The sequence below is a fragment of the Dinoponera quadriceps genome, unplaced genomic scaffold (assembly GCF_001313825.1).
Source record: "Dinoponera quadriceps isolate SergipeBrazil2010 unplaced genomic scaffold, ASM131382v1 scaffold3024, whole genome shotgun sequence".
NCBI classification, from domain to species: domain Eukaryota; kingdom Metazoa; phylum Arthropoda; class Insecta; order Hymenoptera; family Formicidae; genus Dinoponera; species Dinoponera quadriceps.
This window is the reverse complement of record NW_014557455.1, coordinates 54119-76984: the sequence shown is the minus strand read 5'-3', so window position 1 is coordinate 76984 and position 22866 is coordinate 54119. Positions and strand designations below refer to the sequence as shown.

Genomic DNA, 22866 nt, shown 5'->3' with positions numbered 1-22866 from the left:
GGGGGGGGGGGGGCAAGAAGGAAGAGTAAAGAAAAAAATAAAGAAGAAAACGAGAAAAAACCAGAAGAATTAATAATAACCGCGTCGTTCGAGATACGCATCTGGTCTGGTCGCTCGGCCAGGTGCAACGTCGTCGTCTTCCGTGATCCGTGCATATTCCGGGGGCCCGGCTCCTCCACGGCGTCCTTTTACGCCGGTCACGGCAATTAAGAGGCATCGCCGTTAAAATCGCCCTCGTCGCGCGCGCGAATATTACGAGCCACCGCGTATATGAGAACGCCACCACCGCCGCCGCCGCCGCCGCCGCCACGCGGAATTTCAATTCGCCCGGAAACCTGTTCGGCCCGCGGCACGACGGGGCCCCTCTCGCGTTTTCACTTTCGCCGTATGAGTACCGGCGTAAGTACTAATGATCGGGGTTAGAACGCTGCAGGGTAAGACTGTGAGAATGAGGGAGGAAGAGAGAAGGGGAGAGGTATCCTCTCTATATAGGTACAATTATGTTTGCGTCAAGTGTGCCCTAATCTTGCAGCTATTTCGGAAATGCAATCCCGAATCTGTCCGGTAACTCGCTGGATAAATTACGATACTTTTGGGAGGTTGGTAAAGTAGTAACATAGAAAAAGAAAAAATGATAGAAATTACAAAATTTCGATGAAGCTCAAAAGGAGCATTCAGCCTTAAAAATGAGGAAAACCGTTTGATTCTACTCACATCTTCCGTGAATTATTTTGACGTTATATAGTATACAATATATAGTATAAAAAAAGAAGAAACATGCCGAAAGTAAATATTCCCCGTCTTATTTCGGACACGCGCTCGGAATGATCGGGATGTAATCGCGAAGAACGATACAACAGATGATAATTTATCAATTTAACCGCGCCGGACTGTTCCCGCGAACGTGGAGATTATCCGATGTGCAATGTACAAATACTCGAGGCTGTGCATCACCTCCGATATCAGAGAGGGATAACCCGGGGAAATAATGTCGCGGCATACGGTGAAGAAATCCGTGGTTCTTCCGATCGAACGATAATAACATTGTTCCGATGTATAAACACGCGTTCTACATTGTGCCGGAACGTATAATGAATTCGTACGTGCCGGGCAAGGAGAGCGCGCACACTCTCGATACAATCGCCGTAATAATACGTCGGGGAGCGTATCGCGAACGACATTAAGTATGATTTTCGACGGTCGTTCGTCGCTTCTCCGGCGGGGGAAGTCGCTCGTGAGTGCGAAAGCACGGCTTTCTCTCTTCCTCGGTCCCCTCGCGGGCAGCTGGGCCCGCAAAATCGCGAGTCGCGTCTTCTCGGCCGGCTAGCCGCTCCGGCGATTTTACGATCGCGTCAAAGCGGAACACCGCGAGAAAGTGTCGGCGCACGAGCGGGCCCGCAGCGTTCAACCGAGCGACGGCACGGGGAGGGCGCGTGCGACAATTATTGCACGTCAGCGTGCCTTCATTTCGGGATAATTAAGCGGAGCCCTTTTACACCTGCGGATCGCGCGTACACCACGCGTATCCATGAAATCCGCCGTCCACCCGTGACCGGACACGGGGTCCGATCCGGGCTCCCGATAAGGGATCGATAAGCGGAGTAACCGCCTCCACTTCTTCTCGACCCGGCGCGGAAAAAGTACGGCGGGAAAAAACGGCCGACGTCACGACGGAGTATTATGCAACGCGGCGAATCTGTAATTAAGATTTTCGCCGCCGCCCCCTCCCCTCGCTCCCCTGCCTCCGCACAAGGCGCACGCTCGCGCCTGTTATTAATTATTAATGAAGGGAATACGCGCGGTCATCGTCGTATTTCCAAACAAAAGGAATTTGACACGCGTAAGACGGCCGGGGCGATCCGGGCCTTCGGCGAGTGCGCGAATCTTATCCGCCGGAATCGCGACGAGATGTGCGAGAGATTGAGCGGCGAGTAATGAAATTCGCCCGCTCAGTGCACTTTTTTAACACCACTTGCCGACCGATCGCCAGGAGAAATTCGCGGAGCGAAACGCCGTCGGCCGATCCGTGAGATGTCTGTCGTGACGTTCATTGATTTGTTGATGACGGTCGAGGAAAAAAGTAGCTGGGACGATGAAGGTTGGCTGTGGTGTTGAAAACGGTCGGTCGACGGAGTGTTGAACTTATGTGAAATATAACCGATGGGAAACGTTCGTTGATGCTAAAATAGCTGAAAGTGGCGAAAACACGGTGAACAATATCGCGTTGATAAGAATGATCGAACTTGCGAGGCGGCGCGACTTTCCCAACGAAACACGCTAACATTCATTTCGACATGATTTTACCCGGGCGAGATTGATCGAATTAGGAAGCGATAAATTTTCTCGCGCAGAGACGACTCGCGCCCGGACGCGACGAGATTCGCGACGACGCGCCTCGTTTATAGCCTTAATGCGGCTGTTAATGGAAAGTCGCTGCCTCGTCTGCTCGTCGGCCTCGTTATAGCGAGGGGGCGAAAGAATCATTAAGCGGCGAGATTTCGTCGCGAATACTCAGACTTCGCTTCGCGCCTACGCTTCTTCGGGGTCTTCGCCGACGATAATCGCATTTTCGCCGATCGTGCGTTACTTAAGAACGCAAATTACATTGCACCCCCGAAGCATCCGATCGGTAATTCGGATCGAGACTGCGGGCGTTACGTTATGAGGTCTAAAGGTGCCTTCACTACCATAGATTATCTCGCGTTATCGTCTCGTTTTAACATCGATTACAATCTCAATCATTTTCCGAGAAAAATTCTCAAATTCTTCGAGCGCCAGGTGATAATATCAAAATACCCGCAAAACTGTCTAACCTTTTGCAGATAGTAATCATTAGGCTGCACGCTACTATCTTTTTTTTCAAAAATACAAATAATCTTTAGGCATAATATAAAATTCATTATATTGTTTCATAATTTTGATTAGCAAAAGTTTTGTTCTTAAGGAGATAAATATTTAAAAGTTCGCATTTCGATTATTATCATAAAATCATATTAGAACTTCAAAATTGTCAAATGTAATTAAATGTAATTGTTGAATGGTCCCTTAGGTAATTTTTCCGGTTTATTTCATTGCCAGATTTATTTCATAGGGTGATGAGAAGCGACTTTAAGGCTACTTATAAAATCCGCCCAGTGAAACGAACGATGTCGCGCATTCGTTATAAAGACAACGAGCCGTTTAAAGATTAGCCGCGTTAGCGTGAATCAGACATCGTGTTCGTATACGACGTGCACGTATAATCCCGCCGTCAAATCAGTCCGAATCACGATACCGACTAATTACTTGGGTAATTGGCGACTCGTTGAGCGTGCGCGATATCTCGCTTATGAAAGTGCATGCGAGATAAGCGCGTGCTAACGGCGCGCGTGTGGACGCAGCTGCACGAACCAGAGCCCTCTCATGCATCGAGAGTGCTCCTCCTCTCATCGGGACGGCGTCCCTCGAGGCTCGTAGGAAGATATACACACTTTGAGCAAACATATCGGAAGGAGAGATACTACCGGGCGGGACCGGGCGCATCGTTTTGCTTTCGCTCTACCGGGGCGAGATGCCGCCGTTGCTCTTTGCGCGAGTTCCGGGGAGAAGACGAGGGAAAATGAGACGCTTTTCATCCTTTCGCGATGATAAGAAAAAAAGAAAAAAAACGAACGCATATAGATTTCGACACGCTATTGTGAGAAATCATTATTTTCGAATAGATTCGCGGAGGAAAAGTTTGCTTGAATTTACCAGACAGTGAACGAACCGAATACGTTTTAGTTGAAGGAAACGGAATTTCTGGTTCTTATATTCTAAATTCTTCTAACCAGAAGCACCGTTGAATCACAGTTTCTCGGAAAATCGTTTGATATCTCAAAATGACTGTTGTATAGATAATTGAACGGGATGATTAGAAGCGGAGATAAAGGGAGAAGAAAAGAAAAATCTTGTTACACACTCATGTGGAGTGTCTGAATATGCAAATAAAAGCGCGATAAGGGCGATAAACTTTTGCCAACAGTGCGATAACCGAAAACACGAGCGGAAGTGAACCGAAAACATCGGCGGAGCTGGAGCGACTAAGGCGGCCGGCAGACTCACGCTTGATAAAAAGAGAGAGATTAGCGGGAGAGCCGGCTGTGTGCATCGGCGGCGCAACAAGTGCACGCAGGATGCACCTCGGCCGCTCGGAGCTGCCCGGGAAGGAGGTGGGGTGAGTCGAAAGGGGTGGAGAAGGATGAGAGAGAAGCGGTGGAATTAAATGCACGGCGAGGGAGGGGGTACAGCAGGCGGAGAGGGCACGAGGTTGGCACGCGCCGAGTGCAACGATTCACTCGAAGGGAGAGAGAGGACGAAAGAGGGAGAGAAGCGGAAATAGAGAAAGAAAGACGGAAGGAGGGGAGAGAGAGAGAGAGAGAGAGAGAAAGAGAGACCGACCGAGAGATGCACCGTAAAGAGGACGAGAGATGCGCCTCGTGCGATCCTCGCGATGACATCGGCGCGCCTCCCCCTCCCCTTGCCCTCGTCGCACCCTTTTTATTTCCCCAACGTGTTCGCGGTCGAATTTATGGCAGGAGGTGGAGGAGAGCCGGACCGATCGACGTGCATTCGAGTATCCGGAGCGCGAGCAGGAGCGAGACGCATCGGGCAAAGTGCATTCGGAGTTTACCGAACTGCACCGGCCGCAGGGGAGCTGCTGTTACTCGCTACCCCTTTACTCCCTCCCCCCCCCCCGGGCTATGGTGTATACATATCGTGCAACCTGCCTGCGTCGACCTTACGCGCCATGAGGTGCAGCGGCCTTGTCATGTAAATGAGAAAAGTGCATTCGCGCGCGCGCGCGAATGCACTTTTCTNCCGGCCGCAGGGGAGCTTCTTTTACTCGCTACCCCTTTCCTCCCTCCCCCCCCCCCGGGCTATGGTGTATACATATCGTGCAACCTGCCTGCGTCGACCTTACGCGCCATGAGGTGCAGCGGCCTTGTCATGTAAATGAGAAAAGTGCATTCGCGCGCGCGCGCGCGCAAACACGCCGTCCGATGCGGAAATGCAAGGCGGTGCTGCGTGCACCGGCGCTCATACAATCGTATGCGATGACGACCGGTATATGCTCGAATGGACTCCTTTAAAGCGCTAGGTATGGCGTTTTCAGGGGTCTGTGCAGCGAGCGGTGCACTTGACACCCGAGGTGAATTACGCTCAGTACGGGTAAGGAGGTGTGTGCAACAAGTGCTATTGTGAGGTCAATGTCGCTTCCGCGCCTTTTGTCATCGGCTGTTGACGCGATGATCGCTGCGGGCACGTCTCTTCGGGGTCTCGTTTAATCTTCGCGAATTAATAGCAGTCGTGTTTTTGGTTTATACGGAAAACTAAGAAATTACCTTTCCACATAACGCAACCGAAATTTCGTTACCGGATCTAGCTTTTAGCTGTGGAAGCTAAAAGCTAGGTATATGGAGAAGAAAGAATCTTAAATCAATGACAGATATTTTCATAAACGAGCAAGAATATTAAGATATTTTTGGGAAACTTGTAATATTGAATCGTGAGCAAGTAATACTTGCATCGATACGAATTCACTCAGATCGAAAAGTCTTCTAAGAAGATTATAATATTCCTGCTTTTATATGAGAGGATCTATCATCGATTTAAGACTAATTTACCGTGCACGAGAACCAAAAGGATCAGCTAAGTTAACTAAATCTCGGTATTGTATCACACGGAGAGCTGCTTTTCACCTGTGAGAACTAGTCTTTAACTGTGGGTACTACTTCTATTTTCCCGTGGGAATTGCCAATTCGACGCGATCGTATATTCCTTTTCCGTCGATAAAAATATCTCAAAGCGTTTGTGAAATAATTTATGTATAATTATGTATAATTAGCACAATGTCGGCAAATTCATTCACGGGGGGGAAAGAAATTTCGTCTGATGCTGGACTGATAATCTCGTCGTTACTTTCGAAACGGGAGGTCACCACACGTACGCAATTCGCGTGTCGGCCAGGTCGGTCTGGCGTCGAGTGAATGAGTACCGCACGCACGGACGGAATAATGCGAGCACACTACACGTGCTCGCATTGTACCGATGCACCGCAAAGTGGGGCGCGCTTTCTCATAGCCGGTGCGCACACGCTGGCGGATCTTGCGGTCGCACTTTCGTCAGACATATGCGGCAAACGATACCTGGAACGATTCCACGTGCCGGACTGGGGAATCATAACGCGTGGTTGTCGTCGCGACAATGCGTTGTGTGCCGACCGGCCGCAAACGCGTCCGGCGACAAGCACGTTTTTGACGGCTTTTTCGCGCGCGGTCATGAATTTCGCGGCTCCCGCAATACCGCGGGAAAAATTCTCCCCGTGTATATAATCCCGATGTAACATAATTACGTATAATAATTTTATAATATTATAATATTTAAAGATTTACTTGTTCTACGGTTGATCGGCAACCGTGTCCAATAAAAGAAAGTATAAATCCCGTGAGATCATTAATTTAACCGGCCAGCTATTTGTGAGAAAGCTTGATCGTAGTCGCAACTCGCGTCGACGCGTGCCGAAGCTAAAACGGCGAGCGGGATAACCGCAAAGAATCCGATAGATCACACGTACCTGGTACTTACAACGATCTATTATAAAAAGACATTTCAACAGTCCGATGACGAAATTCTCGCTGAGGACATGTAGGAGCTTAACAACGCTCGTAATTAAATTCACGCACCAAGGGGGTTAAAGCAACAACCGAGGCGCGTTTCGCGAGACTCGCGCTCACGGGGTTAGGCATCTTCCGGTCGGTTCTCACACTCGCGGGGGCTACTTACGGGCGTAAAGGAAACAGAGAGCCCGCAAGACAGGGAGAAGGAGAGAGAAGATGAGGGGGGGAGCCGATGGCAGGCAGAGCCAGTTAAAGTGGACGGAATCGGGAGCACGGTGGATCCCATGGAGGGCATTGTCGAGGGCTCGGTCGAGGGGTGAGACAACCCGCGGGCTTAAACTAGTTTCCGCTCGTACCAGTCCGCCGCTTCCACGCGGGCTTCCTCCTCTCCCTTTCACCCTCCCGCCCTCCCTCCTACCCTTCCTCACCTCTTCCCTCCCGCCGCGCACCTCGTTTACCCACCTCGTCCTTTCTTTCTCCACTCTCGCCGGTGTGCGCGCGCGGACGCCGCTTTACATTTGAAACATATCGGCTTATATGGAAATGAATGTTTAGCCATGCATCGGCTCCTAAACATCAAAAAACGGCGGAGCTCGCTCGCTCGCTCCTTTCGCCGCTGGAAGCCGCCAAGCGTCGTGTCTTCTGCCGGGACGCGCATTGCAGAAGACAACTCGGAAGTGATACCCGTTTCCCTATCTCCGTCTCTTTCTATAGAGTGTATAATAAACTTCTACTTCTCCCTCTCTCTCTCTCTCTCTTTCTTCCTCTCCTTCTCTCTCCTTCTCTTTCTTGCGCTCTGCCTCTCACTGGGCATCCGCTTGCTTGTCCATTCTTGAATAACGATCTCCCACAGCGCGCGTAATAATAACGATCGCGAGCGATCGTGCGAATATCGTTGTGTTATCTGTGCGCTTTTCATATTGAAATTCCGCCGGCACGGCCGTTTAATTCGCACCCGTGCGCATTTGGCAGTCGTTAAAGCGGGACGTGCGATCGATGGGACAAATGTACGCCGAGAGATGAACATGGAGAAAATGTCGCGTTAAAAACCACGAGTTTTCGAGTTACGACGGAAAGTTTGTAATGCTGGATTATACCGGAATTATTATCAGAATTATTATGCGCGCTGTAATCTGTAATGTAGCACGCACGGTATACATCATGAAAGATTACAACACGTATCGTAATCGCAGTCATAATTCTGGTATCGTCCAGCATTGCACAATTTTCGTAACGTTTTCGCTACACTCATGTAGACCAGAAAAAGTGCTCATATGTTTATTTCGGGTAATTGGGGCGGCTGCAATCAATACGTTCGATTGAACGCATTTTTAGCGGCAAGGCTTGCCGATCTCCAGTTTGTATCATTTTTAATAACATTGATTTACAAAAATGTGGAACGTTGCTTAAAATGTAAATAATAAATACCTATGCAAAACCCCAGTTCTACAGCTTCGATAGTTTTTCTTATTTTAATTTTCAAAAATCATCTTGAAAACGGGTGTCTGGACTAAAATATTTCCTTAATGGGAATTGAAGCGAGTTAAAATTCGCCGAACAAATAGCTCATTTTCATCGACCCCGCGCGATTATTCAACGTGTGTGTAATTTCGGTTCTTATTCGTCACTGAAGCGTTCATTCGCGCCGAAACTCTTTAATCCTTCCCCTAACCACCTCGGACTGTAAAGATGTCACATTGAAAGCTCGACCCCAGATATATACATTAGGATCAAACCAAGCCCGGCATTTTCTCATTTCGCTCAATATTGCTGTACTAAAACAATTCTACGGGCATAGTATAAACACACCCCGCTCCGTCAAATAAAAAAGGAAAAAGGAGAGAATGAAGGTAAGACCCCGCGCTTTGTGGGGTACGCCGGAGCTCGAAATGTGTGAAACTTAATAAACGTATTAGGAAAACTGTACACGTGTGCGCTCTTATTATCGGCCATAATCGACGTAATAATTCATCATACGTTCTTCTTCTCTAATTGGCGTTATCTTCGGCCGCGTATCGGCTCGGCCGTCCGAGCCAAATCCTCGTTTTATGCGACGGCACGTTTCCGAGGCATCGATAAGACTGTTCCGAGCATGAACGAGGACGAGGAGGAGGACGAGGTGGGAGAGGAGATGGCCGATGGCATGTAAGGGATGAGAGGATGGAAAGAGAAACTGAAAGTGTGCGCGCGAGTCCGGGGGATGGTAAAATAACAGATTGCTGTTATAGCACGAGCGAGCGAGCGAGCGAGCAGCCTGGGCTGCTCTCTCGACTTGGAGCTCGCGAGCAGAAGGCAGGTGCCACATTTTTTTTCGAATTGCCTGCCTCACCGTCGGGAAAGAGGCTGCCTCTGTGTCGTGCAGAGGCTCCCAAACGTCGACGCGCAAAAACGCGAAGGCGTCACGAGAATATTTGGGTTAACCATCCCGACGCCGAGTGTTATTGAGCGAAACGAGCCGGCTTTTCGCGAGCGAGTGGGGAAAAAGGGGGAGGGGGGGGGGATTTCACGAATATCGTAATATTTTCGATAATTCAACTATGGTTGCTCCTGAATATGATAAGAATTTTATAAGACTGATATTTGAAATGGAGTCTAAATTTCGTATTGCGTGTTTCGTAAGTCGCAATGACCAGAAATAAGAGAGGGAAAGTTCAACGGAAACTTGTTACTCGAAATTTAACGTATCGTTTATATCGGTGACGACGTAGGTAACGACGTAAGTTACTCGACGGTAACGAGAGGGTTTATGTCTGATCACCGTTATTACGAGGTCGTCAAACGAGCGTTCGATTGCGCATACTGAGTAGCCGCGAGGAGAGTGCGATTGTATTCTCGCTGTTACAAAAAATCATTTTTACGACGGAAGAGGGTATCGAGAGCGTTTTACGACGTCGATATCGACGACGGTATCGCTGCGTTTTGTTATCGTTATTCGGCATATCGTTATGGAATCCCGCTGCTATTTACAATGAAGATACGTACCATCGATCCGTATACACGTGAGCATGTAGAGAGAAAGAGAGAACATGAGTGTAAATAGCGAGTAAATAGTGAATGTAAATAGTGCTCTAAATATTTTTCATGCACGATAACACGATACACAACGCTATCTACCAAAAAGTCTCTGCTATGTTATCTACCAAAAATGATTATTTTTCGTCTCAGGATAGAATTTATATCTTGAAAAACGGGACACAAAGAAAACAAACATCCCAAAAGTATACCGTTCGGAATGTATCTTAGCTAACTAGAACCGCAGCTGGGTCACTTTCGACCCATTTGTAGATTCTATTCTACCCATTTCTTTGGATTTTTCATCATTGGGAAACCCTTTCTTTATCATAAAACGGTTGAACAATAACGTACTGAGAGCAAAACTTTGTTTTAATTTAACGAGATACCCGCAACAAATGGTTCGTGAGTATGGGACGACAAATGACTCCGCAGCGGGAGCAAATAATTTGTATTTTTAATTTGCTGCTCCAACAAAACCCGCATTGGCTTGGCAATGGTTCGTTGAAATAACAAACGACGGTAAATAATTAAGCAACAGTAATAGAGCGAAAAACGACCCATCCGCGGTTTTGATATTCAAGTATCGGGTTGATGCAAAGGTTCTTTCCGTTTCTTCATCAAAACATACATAAGGCATTTATTTGTCTTAAAATCAATCAAGAATGTGTTCAATAATCCGGCATCTCTTCGGCGGCCGCGTGATTTCGCGCCCGTGGAGATTCGGGAATTCCTCAGCGACGAACGATTGAGAAACGGAGGGAACTTTTGCACCAGCCCGATCCATTCCCGAATCGACGAGCCAGTCCTACCAGTCGAGAAGCAAACGCGTCGCGAGCTCGTCTCCGAGGCCGTCGAGAAAGAGAGCGCGAGTTCCGCGAGGAACTCGCGGGCGGGAATGAGTTCCACTGAGTCGGGCCGATTTAATCCCGGGCGATTTTTGCCCGGGCACGTCCGGGCACGAGTCCAAACTCTTCTGCATGCGCGCGCGCGCGCATTTACTCGCGTGCGGCCAATTACGCACCTTGTTACGCGCGGTATTACGCGCGATCTCCGCTGCGATCGCGCCCGCGTGCTGCGACGGGGCCCCCGGGTTAACGAACTCCTTTTGAAGTCCCGCCTGCGCTCGCGAGGAACGTGAGGAGAACGCGCGCGCGCGATAGTGAAAGAGAGACGGCTGAGATGCGAGGAGCAGACGACGACGATGCGAACGGCACGCGCGAATCAGCGAGGACGCCCGGTAGCCCACCCGGACGTAACGGCCGAATAATTTCGATAATGCTCGATGCCGATCGCGGCTCTTAATAAATAAGAAACCACCGCGAGAGGACGCTTCCTGCGACACGCTGCGCGAAATTACGGCGATCAGTTAAGCGGCCGCGCGAGACGTACAAGCGCGCGCACCGCGTTTTATATTAATTTGCCCGAGAAAGCGGACAAGGGAACGCGACACGAGATCCGCATTACCGCGATTCTAAACGGCCGCGTAATGAGCACGCGATCGCGCGACACGCGATCGGAATTTTTCGTTGCCGCACGCGACGCCGTCACCGGCGATCACAGAGGGTGCCTCGACAAATCAGGCGCGATAACGTTGATTCGCGCAGAGACGATTTCGACTTCTCGCATGATACGAGAAGAGGGGAGTGAAACGAGAGAGGATCTCGGAGGAGCGCCTGTCCCCGATGCGGTTAGAGCGCGATGATTGCGAATGCGTTAATCGTCGATCGAGAGCTACGCCGCTGCAAACGCGCGAGTTCGACGCACCAACCGGCGAGAAATTCGTTTCTCCCTTTCCGCCGGGGTGCGTGCGACACGATCGCCCGCCATGCGTATGATTCTTGCATCGGGGGAAAAATCAAGCTTGCGAGTTGAACGATAACACTGGCCAACGCAGAAATTATGCCCGGGACGTAAATTGGCGTTAATTTTATGTCAGTTTTTGACGTGACGTTTTGCGTTACTTCTCAACGTATTCACCTTGCGTGAAAGTAAGCGAAAAATTTAGGCCGTTCGGGACGGTGTGAAAAATGTGAACTGAATTTAACACAGGTTTTTGTGCACTATGTTGTTTTACTTTCATAACTCGTGCTATTAATTTACGAAAACTGAAATGCAGCCTATGTTTCCTAAGTTGTAACTGATTAATTTTTCTTATTGTCAATTTCTGTTCCAACATATAAAGACAAGTAGAGGAGATTAAAATTCAAAAAGTACGCAGTTTACGATGCGAAATTTGTTGACCAGTGCGAATCAGTATTTGGCATCTTCTCTTACGCGAATGATTTCTCTCGCGATGCGCGCGAGTCAAGGAAGCGTTGAAACGATCGATTTCCATCGCTTGATTATTTCGTTCGTGTAAGAGTCATTTTGAAGCATGCGAAAGCCATGCCCTCTCGACACCTTGGAACGCAGGACAGTGAGAGACTCACCGTTTCTTGGCTCCGCTGGCCACTGACGGCTCCACCACGAGCGAAGATCCGAGGTAAGTGTATCCTGCAACGAAAACGAAGAGCAGGTTTTTAGATGTGTCTTTAAAGAGGCGAGCAAAATTCATGGGCGCGCAGCACACAACGGTGGCCAGTAAATAGAGCGATTACCAATCTCGCGAACCAGACCTCGTTATAGTACGGGGTGACCTTTCGGCTATTCAGATATACCAGAAGCCGAACCGAGGAAAGTAACGGTTGCCTGTCCCATTGTCGTGGCGCAAATAATTACGGAGTCATTTAACGGCGATCGTTTCGACATCCGCCGCTTTCTCGTACTTCACGTGTCGTCGCGCGATAAACACCCAAGATTCCCAATTACAAAATCGTCACAAATCCGCTCCATAATTCCGGCTATTTGAAGACGTTCACGTTTAAGCCTGAAGATGAATCCGAGACAGACTCTCCTCCCTTCCCGATTCACGATAAGAGCATTCCGCTCTTTCCGTTTCTGCTTCCAGCCGCGAGCGCGGAAAATCCGACGAAGCCGGGGATTTTCTCAGGCGCGTCGGAACGAACGGAGGAATTGGATCATTGGGTCAGCGTGTACAACCTGTTTGAGCCGCGGTCGCCTCGACCCCGGGGGAAGAAACGGGAGAGAGAGACGGGAGACTTTTCCCATGGAAAAGCCCACGGCCGGACATCGCACCGGTTCCGCGCGGCCGCTTCCGGGTTCCGGTGCGCGCACGTGTGCGGTAACGGCGCGAGAATCGCGGCCGGCGGCATTAACCCGACCGAAGCTATCGCAGCTACACCTCACTCATATTCTAATCAGGATCAAGAGGTTATGTGAACTGTGCCGGACATTTCGTAGCTCGCGGCCAAATAGGAGAAAGGGCGAGGAAGAAAGAGAGGGAGAGAGAGAGAGAGGAGAAAGCGAAAGGAAGAGAGGTAGATTAAAAAAGAGTAGCCCGTACACACGGCGCACACAAGTATTTCCTTTCCTTGGCTTTCCTACGCGCCAGGTGTCGTTTTTACCGGTCGGGCCCGTCTAATCTCCCATGACCGATGCCTCGCTCGCCGCGAGAAGAATAGATCCGCGGAATCATTCTCGCCGGCGAGAAACGACCGGCCGTTTGACGTAGCGCTCGTTAAGTGGACCCGTTGAGTGCCACGGCGGAGTTCCCCGTGAATGTGCTCGTTGAAATTTTAATTGAGCGCGAGCGCCGAGAAAGATCGAACCTATCGCTTCGCTCGCCGCTCCCGTTGTATTATTCTTCGCGAGGTATCGTCCTGTATTCTTCTCCCTCGGATGGAATACGAGCGATTAAGCGGCATGTAAATTGACGGACCGACGCAGAGACGATCAATCGGTTAGGCGGGGCGAGGCGCATTCTTACGATTACTATTGTAAATACATGCAGAACGCGTGATTTGTACGCGCGATCGTGCAACATTGTTCCGGAAGTTCCTTCGCCGAGCGGATTTTCTGCGTAGTTACAGGCGAGACCGCGCTTTCTCGCGGCATAACCGCGTGGGTCGAGCAACGAACCCGTTCGCGGACGGTCTATTAGACTAGCTGGACTCGGCACAGCGAGAGGGTATATCTGATGTGCGGCTGGACGAGCCAGGTTGGAAATACGAATGAATGAAAAATACGAATATGAAACGAAATGAGGGAATAAGGTAGCAGAAAAATGGCGCTTTCGCGTGTCTCCCTCCATTTTTGACCCGGCGACGAGAGAAAGAAGGAGAAGAATAACGAAAGGTGGACGAACGGGAGTAAAGGAGTAGCATCTAAATGGCTACTTAGTATGTCTCGTGTCAGGTCTCCCCTCGCGAGCTGCCCCGCGCAATAATAATATTCGTAAGTGTACCTATGTATACGAGTGTGCTCGACCGCGTAACCAACAGGTTTCATGCGAAAGCCAATTCGGTGGTCTAAAAGAGAACAAGAGAGAAAGATACATATAGAGACGGTGTGAGAGAGGGAGGGGAGGGGGGGAAGAGCCGCGGCTACGTCCTGACGAGGCTTTAATTCGATTCTTATGCCGCGTTAAATACGCCGCGCATTTTACGCCCGATTTCACGTGCCGTAAAGATGGGACGAGATTGCACCGGCGGGGTTAACTGCGCCGTCGTATTCGCTAAAGTGGGCTTGAGAAGTGTTTGGGTCTGACGGAACGCGCGCGTAACAACACCAACGAGAATAATAAAATGAGCGACAGTAATATCGTCGCACTGTGGTGATGTAACTATGATATCAGACAAGAGAGAGAGAGAGAGAGAGAGGGAAAAGAAGTCAGACATTTGTTAGAAAATTGTCAAATATTATTGTTTACTGTTTCAATATTAGACGAACGATCTTTGACCTTTAACGTTGAACAAGATATCGTCATTCTCGTGAAAACGTTAATCCGCGAATAGTCACCTTATTTTTTTTATGTAAACGGTCACGAACACTTGATGTGTTTATTTCTTAAATATTTGTTTGGTTTCTCCTCATTTTTTTGGTTTTCAAAAAGTAGCGGATAAATCGATATTTACAGTGTCTCTAAATAATAATAAATCGTAAAGCGATCGATAATATGCTAAATTTGGTTAATAATAGCGATTTTTTTTCATTAACGTCTAAATAACCCCAGGTGATATTCCCGGGTTCGTGCGGCACGATGAAAACGCGTTAGATCGGATAAAGCGTGCGAAATTGCCGAAACGTAGAGTTCGCATTGACATCTGAGGTTTCATCATGGGAACTGTCGCGGCTGCTAAAAGGCTTGCGGACGATCGCCAGCTTCCGGGAAAGCTCCGGGCTTCCCTTCGGCGCTGGGACACCCGTTATACGCCTAAAATATACTGGCATCTCGTTCGGGGCACGCTGCGAAGAAATGCAGAAACAGCAGTTGCTATGCTAGATGGTACTACTCCCTCCAAAACACGCACACGTATGCCCTCTCGTTCTTTCGTTCACGCGCTCGTGTTGGGAGAGTAGATGAAAGAGAGCGACGGAAAAGGAGAGGAACCGAGAGGAAGAGAAGGAGAGAGAATGAGAGTGTGAGAGAGACGGAGAGTAAGAAAGAGAGAGAGAGAGAGAGAAAGAAGAATGAAGAAAGAGAGCATCGGCCGAAGGGAGCGAAAGAGAGAGACCGAGAGCAAAGAAGAAACACTACGCAGAAGGGGCGAGTTACACGTAGTAGTGACGACGTGAAGAGGAGAGAGGGGTGTTCGGGGAAGGGCAGGGAAGGGTCACGTAGGGATGAAGCGGGGCCGGGGGNGGGGGGGGGGGAGGAGGGGAGCGGAGAGGGCTGAAAAGAGGGAGTGAAAACGAGATCGTGAAGGCAGCGAGGGAGCACGGGGGATACTACTACTACGGAGACGAGAGAGCGAAGAAAGAAGCAACGAGGAAGGACGGGAGGGAGCGAGACGGCGAACGTAGGGCCCTCGGTTTCGGAGAGTTCTAAGCGCGCGCGCGTGGTCCGGGGTCTGGAAGCGGGTTTCGGAATCGAGTCGAGCCGAGCCGGTGTATGTATATGCGGTGAAGAACGAAGAGCGCGGGCAGGAGAGTAGTAGGTTAGCAGGCGCTCTCTCCCGAGGGAGAGGGTGCTAGCGAGTCGTCCTGGCGTACGAGCAGGACAGCAAGTGCCTTTATAGTGGGTCAGCACTAGGTCTGGGCACCCGGCCAGCAGCCTTCAAGGTCTCCTTAGCGCGCGCGCCCTCCCTTTACCCTGCTCTACCTTGCTTTGCTCTGCTCCGTTCTGCTTAGCTCTACTCTGCTCTGCCCTTCTTTTCCTTACAACGAGCGGTGCCGCTCAGGTAGATGGGTAGGTAGGTAGGTAGGTGAGCACGCTTCTTCTTCTTCTTCTTCTTCTTGCCGGTTGGATTAGGTTAGGTTAGAAGGAGCTAGCGGCGAGTTTAAGCGAGCTATCCGGACGTAGAATTGCCGCGCAACCTATCTAATATATATTCATTCGTCCTCTCTCTCTCTCTCTCTCTCTCTCTTCCTTTCAATTTTTTTCTCCTAACCTTCCTCATCGCCGTCGCGAGCGAGCATCCTGAAGTACAGAACGGAATTCACGTTTTAGATTTTTTTTTTTTTTTTACGCACGAGATACACTTTATCCGTAAGAAAGTCTACGAAGGTAGGAACTCTGGATGGATGTTACTCGAATTAAAAGTCAAAGATATCGTCCTAGGAAGTTATTATATTTTGCTGAGTTCGAGTAATTAGAGGAATTCTCGGGACTATTTTGCAAATTCAAACGAGGAAGATGGCACGTGCATTAAAAAAATATACAGTGATCTACACGGCGAAAATGTAGTGAAAATTACCACAAAATTTTGTAATGCTGTAACCATACCGGAATTATGATTGAAATTATTACATGTGTTGTAATCTTCAGTGATGTGTACACATGAAATACATCACAAATCAAATATTACAACACATATAATTTCAATCGTGATTTCGGTATGGCCCAACACAAAATTTTGTAGTAATTTTTCGCACGATATTTTTTCCGTGCATACGCATAAATATACTTATTTCAATAATTAAGAAATCAAATTGCATTTTACAACGTCACAGCTTTTAATTGCTATATTTCTGCACGGAAAAAAATCAGTCTTAAATCAATGATAGATATTCTCATAAATAAGCAAGAATATTATAAACTTCTTAGAAGATTTTCAGTCTTGATTTCATTAAATTTGCATCGATGCAAATACTTGTATTCAATTCAATTAAACATCTAAGAATATTATAATATTCTCGTTTATATATGAGAACATCTATCATTGATTTAAGGACTATTTTTTTCCCGTACGAGTATCCTACTACACGTATCGCTGAGACAAGAGTTGATGCTCGAGTTACATAACATTTCGCACTTTGTAACGCTTGCAATTAAGCTTTTCCTTGTCACAAGTGTTAATTACACGAGGCGATATTTCATCTTGTACATCATCGACGGGGTAACGTTCTGCATTCTTACACTCGAATGTAAATAAAAGTGTAGAATGACTAAGAGGAGAAGGTCAATGTATGCTGCGATATTAAATATCAATTATTAAGCACCGTTCCCTACTTGCACCATGTCGGTTATTTATAGGGGGCGCGATTCTAACGTCGGACAGAGATCGCTCGGTTGACGAAGGTAGCCCCGAGGTTGCATCCAAAGTGCAAGGTTGGCGGTTTCCTATCTCGCCGGTCTGATATGACGCGATGTTTCTCCGCTCGCATGCACTCGCCTCTACGTGCCCAACTGCCTACTTTCCGCCGTCTCGTTTCCCAATTATTTCTATATCTTCGAGACGCGAGGAATACCTTTCTAATTTCGACGATATCCTTCGCAAACTACAACGTTCGCTCAATCTCGGACAACGTATAAGATACAATGTTGCAATAATGATATTCCGAAAGACTCGCCGCAGGAAATATCATTCGATTCGGCAAAATTAACAAGAAAAAGAGTGAGACGTTTGATCGCTCATTTTAGACCCGTCAGAAAATTCCTCCGAACTTCGGATTTGAATCTAAAATATATTCAGATATACACACGTCGGCATTCGCGACGAAGAAGTCGGACTTCAACGAGGCGTTCCGCGCATCGGCGTGCGGCGCACCTCGGTCGAATTTATTGCCGGTAACCGCGTCGGCGATAAGGACACCGTCATCGAGTGACATAACACTGATGATGCTCTCCGCCGAGAGGGGCGAGAGGGTCACGGAGGGGCGGGGAGATGTCACAGGCGAAGAAAGAGGGAGACGGAGGCAGAGGCGAGGGGAAGAGGGGGCCCCGGAGTACACCGGCTCCACGGGGAAGTAATGAAATATTTGGGTAGCGCTGCGCCGGGAACCGGGAATGGGAATGGGAATGAGAACAGGTTCCTGTTGCGCATTCCAGGCCGATGCTGAATACCGATGCCGTGGACACGGCGGTTGGCACGGTTAGGTACATAAATTACTATTGGGTTACCGCTCTTCGCCGTCTCCTCGCAATCCCACGGAAGTCCTCCTTTTGCGCCCTGTGACTCACGGCGAGCCGACGCGCTCGCGTTAGTCAATAAGAACGGCGTGTGTATGCCCGGGAAGACCGGAAAAACGATCGCGAGCTTTCCATCGGTTTACCCGCCGGGGTGAACCGGAATTTCCGAGGGAAAGGAAAGACGTGACTTCTCTCTCTCTCTCTCTTCCTCAGCGACCGCTCCAAGAAATGGCGCGACTCCTTTTCGGAGGGAGGCCCGTTTCCGGGCATCGATCGCACCGAGCTGCTCTATTCCGAGGGATCCTCAGTGCCATCTGTTTCCACCCTGTGGGAGTCGCGAGCTGCCCTTTCGGCGGACGAAAGTTGCGGAGAAGGAGCGAACTGAACATTCGTGCGCGTTAATTGGCGCGTTACGTAATGATCGTTTGACCGAAAGCGCTCCGGCGACGAACGCGGGAGAAACGGCGAACAATGGAACGATCGGGGGCGAGATCGATTCGAGAAGGTGGCCTCTGAGACGACGGAAACACGTACGTCGCGAAACGAGGATCTTTCGAGGGTAAAGTCGCATAAACGTTCGCGTGATTTCGGGCAATACGTCTTGCCGAGGTCGTGTCGCTATCGCGACGAGTATCGGTGGAATCGTACAGTGAGAATCGTCAACAACGGTGGAAAGCATCGGAAAGGTGCTACGAGGGCGTTGAACGCGAGATCGTTGCCTGCACTTAGCACCGTGTATGTACGCGTGTATTTTTAATGCGGTGTATTTAACAACGCAAACCATCTCTCGAGCCGATCTCTTTAGAAACATACGCATGCATACCTGCTTAATTAAGAAAAATTATGCTTAATTAAATGTGCATATTTGCACCCGGGACGACTGCTTCATTTGTCAGTGAAGAAATAATTACCGTTGTCACGTACCCCAGACTGATCTCCGTGCGAATATGCGTGCTCTGAATAAAACATTAATACGCGCGGTAAACGGGAGCGATTTAATTTAAAAATTTCCACCGGTATCTTCGTGATTTTTCACGTTATCGCTATGCGAAGCCGATCGAAGGGTATCACTGCCGCCGACTCGAAATTTCAGCGAAATATCGCTCGGCTTATCCGGCAATTGGACGGTAAGTAATACCGGAGCAGTTAGTCAAATCCACGGTGATTTCGGCGCGGCAAAAGCGCAAGGCAACAGAAAACGTTTAGGACTCGGTTGGCCTTGTGGCGTGCCTCCTCTTTCTCGTTCCTTCGTCCTCGATCCCAGCCTCTTTCCTCTCTATCTCCCTCCGCGTCCTCTCGCTCGCTCACTCGCTCGGTCACTCTCTCCTTCCTTCCATCGCTCTTTTCCCTCTAGCCCTCGCGCCGGTCCCTCAGCGTGAGAGCGGCCACACAAAGAGAGCACGAAGAGCACAATGGATTACTTAGACGGGTAGGTTAGTTTGTCGAATGAAGCGAGCGGGCCCACGCACGTTAAGATAGGTCCTGACTGAGAATCCGCGCAGGAAAGCGCGCCAAACGCGAGGCTCCGTCCTCGCCGACAGGACCAATTACCGAACGCCAACCCTCTGCCCCTCCGAAGAAAAAGGGCGATTTTTTCGCTCCCCGGTGGCAGAAGTCGGCGGCGAACCCGTCGTCGGGATGACATAGTTCATTATTTTTGTATTAACAACAGCTGACTAATGTGTTAACTCGAACAAGAACGGTTGAGCTTACGGAAGATTTTTCGATCTCGAGAAACCTTCGGGAATTTTGGGACTTCTACGACGTAAATCAATTTACTATGGCTACATTTCCCGAACAAAATGGTTAATTTGGAAATGTTTGTATTAAAATCCACAATAATTTTTCATTAAAATCCTAAATATAGCTTAGAAGAAAATTAAAAATCGAAGGTTAAAACTAGAGTGTAACCTCGAGGAATACGTATAAAAAAATGTCCTATTTAGTTGCGAATATTTCACTTTCCGAACAGTCAATCGTTTTCTAAATTTTACAGACATATATTTCCAACAGTACGCAAAATTTAAAAGGATTTCTAAGAAAGTGGTATGACAGACCAACTACCTTAAAGAAACGTTCATTTACAGAATTATGACTAATTGTTGGCTCGAGCGAGTCTCTAAAATTTTGCCACCATACGTATAATATTCGTAATATACGTCTGCTATTGTTTTTATTCGGACTCGCGAAATTGTTACTCGAATTATCGCGCCCAACGGCTCGCGTAATCCGGGACTTCCGATATTTATTAGTACGGTGTACTTTTTTTGTTACATTATTCATGTTCCCGGAGGGAGCCCACTCCGTCGGCCGAAACGCAGAATTTATCTGAATAAACGCACGAGTCCGTATACTCATGCCCCCACGTTTAGCGCTTAACGTGGGATATGAATACGCGCCATGGTCTACTAAGCCGACTACGCTCTGGTTTGGCGGACTAATTACTTCCTCTCGCCGCGACCGTTTAGGCTCACGTATGCGGGGTTGTACGTTAACCCTTCCACATATTTCTACTTTTACTCTGTTCAAAATTGCACATAATGCGTGGCGCATCGCAGAAAATTTTCGTAAATCGCGCGATCCCAGCGATTATAAAATATAAAATATATAAATAAGCTGGGAAAAACAGCTAATTACAATTTTCTTGACCATCCGATCTGAACGAATGGAAATTGCAAAAAATTGTATTTTTGAATTTTGAATTTGATGCCAAAGGGGTGAACGTGTGTACGAACCTGCGCCGCACAGCAAATTTAGGATATTCTAAACGCACGAGCCTGACGGTCGTCCTTGGTTCTATCGATCAAAAACGAGCTGCATCCGGCTTGGGCTTAAGCAGCAGGCATTATCGAACATAGTTCTGATACTTCGCTAAAAGCAACGGTTTCGTGTTTTATGTGTCGAGTTATTGGCGCGTTATTAAAATATTTATATGTAAATGTATACGCGTACTGTGTTTTATTTACACAGAAAAAATGTTAGATTCAAGTAAATACCCGAGTCGAAATTTCAATCCTACATTAAGTCTATATAGTTCTACATTGAGTCTTTAATGTGGATAAAGCGGAAATAAATTCCTAGCACTATAATAATGCTTCTTTGATACAAAAGTAATTTAGGCCTCCCGGAGGAAAATTTTAGGTTCTACATTAAATCTCCAACTAGAGAAAATGGAAATAATTTCCCATTTATAGCATCAAAGAGAGCACAATAGAAGACCTTTGAAAATTTAATATAGAACTAAATGGACTTAATGCAGAAATCTCGACTCGGATAATTCTAATATTCCTCCAATATTCCTTAGCAAATTTTGACTCAAATTAAGTAAGTTTTATTTGAATCAAATAAATATTATTTTTGGCCCAAGTAAAAATTAGCTAAGAACTATTAGAGTAATTATTTAGAGTAATAATTACTTGAATCTAACACTTCTTTTTTTCGGCATATATATTATTTATATTTTATTATATACAGGGCGGAGGTATTCAGAATTCAAAAATCGCAACAAAAATCAATAATTAATTACAATACAACGTCAATTAATAACAATAAAAAAGTTTATTTAATTTCTACACTCTCTGATTATCTACTATGGAGCGTCTCTCATCATCAAAGGCGCAGAACGAAAGTCGATATTCGATTAGTACGGTGCACTCAGGATGCACTCCGCTAATCGAATACCTTTTTATCGAAATGCGACGGTCGACGGACGATTAACCGCGACGAAATTGAGAAAAGTGTTGCGTCATGCGATAAATCGCAGTTGTAATACAAAGAATGTTGCACAGACCGCGCACTGATTACGCTATTCCGGATTCGCGAGTCATCGGTCGAGATACTTTAATTGTCTCTCGTTGAAAACGCGCGTGCGTTACGTATTCGGAAAAAAAAAACATTCTGTCAAACGCAATTCGGTTGCGTCTTGCGCCAAGTTTACGATATCGACGTATTACTTTAGCTTTCTCCGCGAATGAGAGAAAATTGATCGCACGCAAACGGATTTACTCGGAATTTTCCGAAACTTCCATCACGCGTACACGCATGTTAGAGTAAAAAAAATATTTTATATTTGTGTTAAAATCGGTCTCTGTCAACATTTTTATATTAAATTTTTACCATATCCGTGTGTTAATTTAAGATATTGCGTTTAAGTTATCTCAAGATTTTGGCTCGATATTCAATATATGTAAGTATTAAAATAAAACACAGTTTACATTTCAGTGTCGATTAACATATTATGAACATTAATTCTGTGTTAATTTTTGACATAATATTTGTGTTGCTTTTCAACATCGGAGCATACCGTGCATTTTTAGATGCAGCGACAGCGGCGGTGGCGGCCAGGTCAGACACGCGCTCGCGGCTTCCAAAATGCGTTCGTCAATGAAAGTTGCGCGTGGAGGCGCAGATAACGGCTATTATCTGACGACGTACAAAGTTCAGAGTTTCGGCCCGTTGTGAGGCGGTGTGCGTTTCACGCGCGGCGCGGGCGTAGAGACGAAGGGAAGGCACGCACGCACACAAGAGCGCTTCTTTTTCGGTGTTCGATATCGCTCACGGTTTTCGACTGCGCTTTATCTGGACGTAGTAAGACCGCGCTTTTTCGGAACGGGCTTCGCTCTTATCAATCGCTACGGTGTTGCTTTACGACCGATGAAAACGGAAACGGCGTATTAACGTATGTAAACAGCATTCTCCCGACTGTTTCCTACATTCCATCGATCATCACGAATAATCGAAGATGATAAATGAAGCGGGATGAAAATCCGACTACCTTCATTTCTTCCTCCCCCCCCCCCCCCC

At 47.7% G+C, this 22866-nt stretch overlaps 1 protein-coding gene across 1 annotated transcript in view; it reads right to left on the bottom strand.

Moving 5' to 3' along the window:
* LOC106749102 (insulin-like growth factor 2 mRNA-binding protein 3-A) overlaps nt 1–22866 on the bottom strand; it is a 42977-nt gene that overhangs the window by 6565 nt on the left and 13546 nt on the right. Inside the window, exon 2 of the mRNA XM_014628213.1 lies at nt 12083–12146. Within this exon, the coding sequence (XP_014483699.1) occupies nt 12083–12146 (64 nt within the window). The remainder of the gene's footprint in view (nt 1–12082; nt 12147–22866) is intronic.